We start from the raw sequence: 8,627 nt of genomic DNA on the forward strand, positions 1-8,627 counted from the left end.
TTGGAAAGACAGTACCGTGCAGTACCGAAGAGCCCTTACTGCTGGTCGATCATCCTATTTTTCTAACTTAATTGAGGAAAATAAGAACAATCCGAAATTCCTTTTTGATACTGTCGCAAAGCTAACTAAAAAGCAGCATTCCCCAAGAGAGGATGACTTTCACTTTAGCAGTGATAAATTCATGAACTTCTTTGAGGAAAAGATTATGATTATTAGAAAGCAAATTACGGACTCCTCTTTAAATCTGCTTATTCCTTCAAAGCTCAGTTGTCCTGAGTCTGCACAACTCTCCCAGGACCTAGGATCAAGAGAGACGTTCAAGTGTTTTAGTACTATATCTCTTGACACAATGATGAAAATAATCATGGCCTCTAAACCTTCAAGCTGCATACTGGACCCTATTCCAACTAAACTACTGAAAGAGCTGCTTCCTGTGCTTGGCCCTCCTATGTTGAACATAATAAACGGCGCTCTATCCACCGGATGTGTACCAAACTCACTAAAAGTGGCAGTAATAAAGCCTCTCTTGAAAAAGCCAAACCTTGACCCAGAAAATATTTAAAAAACTATCGGCCTATATCGAATCTTCCATTCCTCTCAAATTTTAGAAAAGGCTGTTGCGCAGCAACTTACTGCCTTCCTGAAGACAAACAATGTATACGAAATGCTTCAGTCTGTTTTTAGACCCCATCATAGCACTGAGACGGCACTTGTGAAGGTGGTAAATGACATTTTAATGGCATCGGACCGAAGCTCTGCATCTGTCCTCGTGCTCCTAGACCTTAGTGCTGCTTTTGATACCATCGATCACCACATTCTTTTGGAGAGATTGGAAACCCAAATTGGTCTACACGGACAAGTTCTGGCCTGGTTTAGATCTTATCTGTCGGAAGGATATCAGTTTGTCTCTGTGAATGGTTTGTCCTCTGACAAATCAACTGTAAATTTCGGTGTTCCGTTTTGGGACCACTATTGTTTTCACTATATATTTTACCTCTTGGGGATGTTATTCGAAAACATAATGTTAACTTTCACTGCTATGTGGATGACACACAGCTGTACATTTCAATGAAACATGGTGAAGCCCCAAAATTGCCCTTGCTAGAAGCATGTGTTTCAGACATAAGGAAGTGGATGGCTGCAAACTTTCTACTTTTAAACTCAGACAAAACAGAGATGCTTGTTCTAGGTCCCAAGAAACAAAGAGATCTTCTGTTGAATCTGACAATTAATCTTAATGGTTGTACAGTCGTCTCAAATAAAACTGTGAAGGACCTCGGCGTTACTCTGGACCCTGATCTCTCTCTTGAATAACATATCAAGACCATTTCAAGGACAGCTTTTTTCCATCTACGTAACATTGCAAAAATCAGAAACTTTCTGTCCAAAAATGCAGAAAAATTTATCCATGCTTTTGTCACTTCTAGGTTAGACTACTGCAATGCTCTACTTTCCGGCTACCCGGATAAAGCACTAAATAAACTTCAGTTAGTGCTAAATACGGCTGCTAGAATCCTGACTAGAACCCAAAAATTTGATCATATTACTCGAGTACTAGCCTCTCTACACTGGCTTCCTGTCAAAGCAAGGGCTGATTTCAAGGTTTTACTGCTAACCTACAAAGCATTACATGGGCTTGCTCCCACCTATCTCTCTGATTTGGTCCTGCCGTACATACCTACACGTACGCTACAGTCACAAGACGCAGGCCTCCTAATTGTCCCTAGAATTTCTAAGCAAACAGCTGGAGGCAGGGCTTTCTCCTATAGAGCTCCATTTTTATGGAACGGTCTGCCTACCCATGTCAGAGACGCAAACTCGGTCTCAACCTTTAAGTCTTTACTGAAGACTCATCTCTTCAGTGGGTCATATGATTGAGTGTAGTCTGGCCCAGGAGTGGGAAGGTGAACGGAAAGGCTCTGGAGCAACGAACCGCCCTTGCTGTCTCTGCCTGGCCGGTTCCCCTCTTTCCACTGGGATTCTCTGCCTCTAACCCTATTACAGGGGCTGAGTCACTGGCTTACTGAGGCTCTCTCATGCCGTCCCTGGAAGGGGTGCGTCACCTGAGTGGGTTGATTCACTGATGTGTTCATCCTGTCTGGGTTGGCGCCCCCCCTTGGGTTGTGCCATGGCGGAGATCTTTGTGGGCTATACTCAGCCTTGTCTCAGGATGGTAAGTTGGTGGTTGAAGGTATCCCTCTAGTGGTGTGGGTGCTGTGCTTTGGAAAAGTGGGTGGGGTTATATCCTGCCTGTTTGGCCCTGTCCGGGGGTATCGTTGGATGGGGCCACAGTGTCTCCCGACCCCTCCTGTCTCAGCCTCCAGTATTTATGCTGCAGTAGTTTATGTGTCGGGGGGCTAGGGTCAGTTTGTTATATCTGGAGTATTTCTCCTGTCCTATTCGGTGTCCTGTGTGAATCTAAGTGTGCGTTCTCTAATTCTCTCTTTCTCTCTCTCTCCCGGAGGACCTGAGCCCTAGGACCATGCCCCAGGACTACCTGACATGATGACTCCTTGCTGTCCCCAGTCCACCTGACCGTGCTGCTGCTCCAGTTTCAACTGTTCTGCCTTATTATTATACGACCATGCTGGTCATTTATGAACATTTGAACATCTTGGCCATGTTCTGTTATAATCTCCACCCGGCACAGCCAGAAGAGGACTGGCCACCCCACATAGCCTGGTTCCTCTCTAGGTTTCTTCCTAGGTTTTGGCCTTTCTAGGAAGTTTTTCCTAGCCACCGTGCTTCTACACGTGCATAGCTTGCTGTTTGGGGTTTTAGGCTGGGTTTCTGTACAGCACTTTGAGATATCAGCTGATGTACGAAGGGCTATATAAATACATTTGATTTGATTTGAGTGATGCGTGCATACAGTTTTTACATATGGGGGCCCTGGGAAGAGAACCCACAATCCTGGTGTTGCAAGGGCCTTACTCTACCAACTGAGTCATTCAGGACAATATAATCTACTGTACCAAGGCTCACTAGAAAATCATGAAATATTCCTCTATTCCCCATACAGTAGCATGCCCATGTATTGCTGTGGGAAACACAGTCGTACAAATAAGATATGTCATGGAAAACTGAGTTTAGTAAAGATGGTTGTGCTGCCTTGACGAGGCTTTTCCTCTGTCTCTCTCTCACTTCAGGCCTTCAAGCTGATGAAGTTTGACAGCTACTATAATGTTCGTGCATAAACCAACTCATGACTGAGTATTGTTCTTAGAAACCAAAGGTCAAACCAGGAAAGTCTCTTCCTTTGGATGTGGACGAGGGAGCAGAGAAGAAGATGAAAGCTCTACAGAACAAGTTGACCAGAGACAAACTTCAGGAAAAGAGGTGCTCGTGGGCAGGTACAGTATAATACAATGGGGATAGCATTGGTTCAGAGTTTATGGTACAGTATATGACGTTTCTGGTACGGTGACCTACTGTACATTATTTGAAAAAGGGGTTATTCGGCTGTCCCCACAGGATAACTCTTTTTGGTTCTAGTTAGAGCCCTTTTTGGTTCCAGGTAGAACCCTCTGTGGAAAGGGTTCTACATGGAATCCAAAAGTGTTTGACCTGGAACCAAAAAGGGTTCTTCAAAGGGTTCTCCTATGGGGACAGCTGAAAAAACCTTTTAACTTTCAAATAGCTCCTTTTTTTTCTAAGAGTGTACCTGCAGCTGAATATAATGCACCCCATTCCCTTAGAAGAGCTTGCTGACCATGCTGCAGTCTTACAGAGCAGTGCCAGGCCGGGGTCTCTCCTCAATGCAGTAGAGGTAAGCACACCACACACCAAGCTCTAACTATATTATAAAATATGTTCCGACAACATTTCCCTTTGAATTAACTTGTGACTTTTGCCCCCTTTCCCCACAGCAGTTGGAGAGAGAGCGTTGGTGTGCGGGCCAGGCTGAGAACTGCTGTGTGTTCCTACCTGACGGTACTGCCTCCCTGGCTCCAGCCCGTTCTGGACATTCCATCCACACCATGCTGACTGGGCTCTATGAGAAGAAAGGCTTCCCTCTCTTGGATGTCATCCTCTACCTGCAGGGCAAGGACAAGTTGTGTCATGAATCCCGCTTCCTGAGTCTGTGTTTGCCTGTGTTTCTGTCCTGGAGTGTGTTTCCGGTGTCCTGGAACGCACCCTGTCTGGTTGCAGGGCGAATTAGCTTGTTGGGAGATCGATGTTCACCCGCACCTGTATCCCATCAGTAATCTGCACACCTGTCCTGATCATCACCTCTCCCCTTCAAAAGCTCTGACCTGACATCCATTCCCTGCCGGATCGTTAGCCATGAACAGTATGTTGTGCCATAGTATCAGCCTCAAGTTGGATAGAATTTGTTTTGTTGTTTTTTACGTATTGCTTGCCTTAAACTTACCTCCGTTTGTTCTGTCTTCAGTTACTCACCCGGATCATTTACCCCATTCCCGCCTGGTCGTCGGAGGATTCCGCTACCCCATTGGATCCACCTATTTACTCCCATCAACTCACCACCGCTGCCCGCTACGCCACCTGGATATATCTACCCATTCACATTCACTTGTAAATAAATACTCACCTTCTTCCTACTCTCCTTGTCCTGGTCTGCTTCTGGGTTCGAATTTGAAAGAACGTGACAAGTTGAGCCTCAGTCAAAGTTGGCTCCTACATGCAGGGCAGAGGCCAACTGTGTAATAAGCATGTACCTCCCAAGCAGATTTTTAAATATTTTATTTAACCGTTATTTACCAGGCAAGTCAGTTAAGAACAAATTCTTATTTACAATGACGGCCTAAGAATCAGAATCACGTTTATTGCCCTACAAGAGGAAAATCTTGGCATAGCTCACACATGACATACACATGACATACACATGACATACACATGACACACACATGACACACACATGACACACACATGACACACACATGACACACACATGAACGCTACATGGAATTGTTCATAATAGCTCCTGGAATGAAACGATTGGTTTAACCCAAAATGGTGTCTGTCTGTCACTTAGCAACATCTTAGGTGGAAAAGAGTTTCTATTGTTGATGTACCTGTCCTGTTTGTTCTCTTTCAGTTCTCTGGTCCCTCCACAGAAACCCCTCTCTCTGGACCAGGACAGCTCAGTTCTGAAGGAAAAGCAGGTTTTTCTGGAGCTCAGCGTGTCTTTTGCATGGGTGACCACATCCTGATATTCCATGACTTTTATTTATCCTTGAAAAGGAAAAGGCTCCATGCTTGCTCAACATTAAAAAACGTGTCACTATTAAAAGCTGGACATTTTGGGCCTTCATCAATGGCCTTCATCAATTAGAAAAATGACACAGAGGGAGTATATAGCTCATAAGGCATGTCATAGGGAAGACAATTTTATTGTCCTGTAATTAAATAAATAATACAGCCAGACAAAAAGTATTTCTCAGGGTGGAGATAGTGTCCACAGGGAAGAGGGGTTATAGAGGTTATTGTGGTGACGTCCAATGGAACTCTACAGGAAGCAATGACCCTGGTGCTCCAGAAGCAACATCTGCTACCACAGGATGTCATAGTCACCATGGTAAGTCATTCTGGGGGACTGTGACGTTGTATAACCTGTTTACCCTCTGATGCTTTCTCTCCATGCTCCATTTTTATTTCAGAGTAGGAGCATAGAGTCACTGAGCACGAACACGGCCTTAACATCACTGGACAAGAAAAAGCTAACACTGGACCGAGTAAAAGGCTAGGATGCTGCAAAGTTGTGTTTTTTTGTGTGTATTTATGTTTTGGAGAGAGACTTAGACAGTGAGATTGCCTGTGCTCAAAAGTAACACTAACGCTGAATCAACCAAGCTTATGCATTTATTTCCCAAAGGAGTTTGTGCAATATTTTGCAATACACTTTTTCCTATTATGCCAAAACACTGATTTCCCATGACAATTTTCTGTAAGGCTTGATCCTTTACGGTGCTCAATCAGCTAGTGTTTTGTTGTGGTAATGGGTTCTTCATTGTAATTAGCTGTGAGTCTTTATGGGTTCATCTGTAAGAGTTTTGCTCAATGTTTGCACATTATTCTTTAAAAAATTATTCAAGCTTTGTCAAGTTGGTTGTTGATCATTGCTAGACTGCCATAGATTTTCAAGCTGATTTAAGCCAAAACTGTAAATATACCACTCAAGAACATTCAATGTCATCTCAGTAAGCAACTGCAGTATATATTTGGCTTTTTGATTTAAGTTATTGTCCTGCTGAAAGGTGAATTTGTCTTCCAGTGTCTGTTGGAAAGCAGACTGAACCAGGTTTTCCTCTAGGATTTTGTCTGTGCTTAACTCTAATCCATTAATTTTTTTCATAAAAAACTCCCTCGCTTGTTATTCAGGACATAAAGTTAATTTCTTTCCCCATTTTATGCAGTTTTACTTGAGTACCTTCTTGCAAACTTGATGCAATTTGTGGAATATTTTTATTCTGTTCAGGCTCCCTTCTTTTCACTCTTTCGTTTAGGTTAGTGTTGTAAAGTAAATACAATGTTGTTGATCCATCCTCAGTCTTCTCCTATCACAGCCATTAAACTCTGTAACTGTTTTAATGTCATCATTGACCTCTTGGTGAAATCCCTGAGTGGTTTCTTTCCTCTTCCGGAAACTTACAGTATTTAGGAAGGACTCATGTATCTTTGTAGTGACTGAGTGTATTGATACACCATCCAAAGTGTAATTTACTTCACCATGCTCAAAGGGATATTCAGTGTCTCTTTTTTTAATATATTTTTTTACATCTACCAATCGGTGCCCTTCTTTGCGAGGCATTGGAAAACCTCCCTGGTGTTTGTGGTTGAATATGTGTTTGAAATTCACTACTTGACTGATGGACCTTACAGATATGTGTGTGGTACAGAGATGAGGTAGTCATTAAAAAAATAATGTTAAACACTATTATTGCACAGAGTCCAACGTATTATGTGACTTGTTAAGCTATTTTTTACTGCAGGACTTATTTAGGCTTGCCATAACAATGGGCTTAAATACTTCTTGACTCAAGACATTTTAGCTTTAAATGTTTTATTAATTAGTAAGCATTTCTATAAACATACAGTACCAGTCAAAAGTTTGGACACACATACCCATTCAAGGGTTTAACTTAATTTTTTACTATTTCTACATTGTTGAATAATAGTGAAGACATCAAAATTATGAAACTAACCAAACAAGTGTTAAACAAATCAAAATATATTTTATATTTAAGATTCTTCAAAGTAGCCACCCTTGATAGCAGCTTTGCACAAACTTTGTATTCTCTCAACCAGCTTTATGAGGTAGTCACCTGAAAGGCATTTCAATTAACAGGTGTGCCTTGTTAAAAGCTAATTTATGGAATTTATTTCCTTCTTAATGCATTTGAGTCAATCAGTTGTGTTGTGACAAGGTAGGGGTTGTATACAGAAGATAGCCCTATTTGGTAAAAGAACAAGTCCATATTATGATAAGAACAGCTCAACTAATCAAGGAGAAATGACAGTCCATCATTAATTTAAGGCATGAAGGTCAGTCAATATGGAACATTTCAAGAACTTTGAGCATTTCGTCAAGTGCAGCTGCAAAAACCATCAATGATGAAACTGTCTCTCATGAGGATCGCCACAGGATAGGAAGACCCAGAGTTCAAATCAAATCAAACGTTATTTGTCACATGCGCCAAATACAACACACTTTCCGTGAAATGCTTACTTACAAGCCCTTAACCAACAGTATGTCACGCCCTGGCCTTAGTTATCTTTGTTTTCTTTATTATTTTGGTTAGGTCAGGGTGTGACATTTGGGATTTATGTGTTTTGTATGTTTATGGGGTGTTTTCTAGTCTAGGTGTTTAGGTCTAGATGTTTTCTAGTCTAGGTGTTTAGGTCTAGATGTTTTCTAGTCTATGGTTGCCTAGATTGGTTCTCAATTAGAGGCAGGTGTTTATGGTTGACTCTGATTGGGAACCATATTTAGGCAGCCATGTTCTTTGGGTATTTTGTGGGTGATTGTTTCCCGTGTCTGTTTGTGGGACTGTTTCGTTGCCAGTTCACTTTGTTATTTTGTATTAGTGTTCATGTTCAGTTTTCCCTATTAAAACATGGACCCCTACCACGCTGCATATTGGTCCGATCCTTGTTTCACCTCTTCAGAGGAAGAGGAGGAAATCTGCCGTGACACAGTGCAGTTCAAGAAGAGTTAAGAAAATATTTACCAAGTAGACTAAAATAAAAAGTAATAATAAAAAGTAACACAATAAGAATAACAATAATGAGGTTATATACAGGGGGTACCGGTACCGAGTCAGTGTTCGGGGGTACAGGTTAGTTGAGGTCATTTGTACATGTGGGTGGGGGTGAAGTGACGATGCATAGATAATAAACAGCGAGTAGCAGTAGCAGCAATGTACAGGCGGGGAGGGGGATTGTCCGGAGGCGATTTTATTAATTGTTCAGCAGTCTTATGGCTTGGGGGTAGAAGCTGTTGAGGAGCCTCTTGGTCTTAGACCTGGTGCTCCGGTACCGCCTGCCTTGGGGTAGCAGAGAAAACAGTCTATAACTTGGGTGACTGGAGTCTGACAATTTTATGGGCTTTCCTCTGACACCGACTATTATATAGGTCCTGGATGGCAGGAAGCTTGGCCCCA

General features: G+C 42.3%; 1 protein-coding gene across 1 annotated transcript; it reads left to right on the forward strand.

Annotated features, from left to right (window-relative positions):
• Window positions 1-2,901: 2,901 nt before the first annotated feature.
• LOC121841636 (regulator of G-protein signaling 12-like) lies at window positions 2,902-5,177 on the forward strand. The gene is made up of 4 exons (XM_042311227.1): window positions 2,902-3,353; window positions 3,699-3,769; window positions 3,870-4,112; window positions 5,082-5,177. The coding sequence occupies exons 1-4, from the start codon at window positions 3,290-3,292 to the stop codon at window positions 5,175-5,177; spliced, it is 474 nt and encodes a 157-aa protein (XP_042167161.1). The 5' UTR covers window positions 2,902-3,289.
• Window positions 5,178-8,627: the final 3,450 nt, after the last annotated feature.

Source organism: Oncorhynchus tshawytscha, linkage group LG33 (genome assembly GCF_018296145.1).
Source record: "Oncorhynchus tshawytscha isolate Ot180627B linkage group LG33, Otsh_v2.0, whole genome shotgun sequence".
Classification (NCBI taxonomy): Eukaryota; Metazoa; Chordata; class Actinopteri; order Salmoniformes; family Salmonidae; genus Oncorhynchus; species Oncorhynchus tshawytscha.

Excerpts from the sequence above, each read along its gene's own strand:
- LOC121841636 (XM_042311227.1), top strand. The coding sequence starts at position 3,290 with ATGAAAGCTCTACAGAACAAGTTGACCAGAGACAAACTTCAGGAAAAG. Across the intron at positions 3,354-3,698 it reads AAAGAGGTGCTCGTGGGCAG|AAGAGCTTGCTGACCATGCT; the intron begins GTACAGTATAAT and ends CCATTCCCTTAG. Across the intron at positions 4,113-5,081 it reads CTGTGTTTCTGTCCTGGAGT|AAACCCCTCTCTCTGGACCA; the intron begins GTGTTTCCGGTG and ends GTCCCTCCACAG.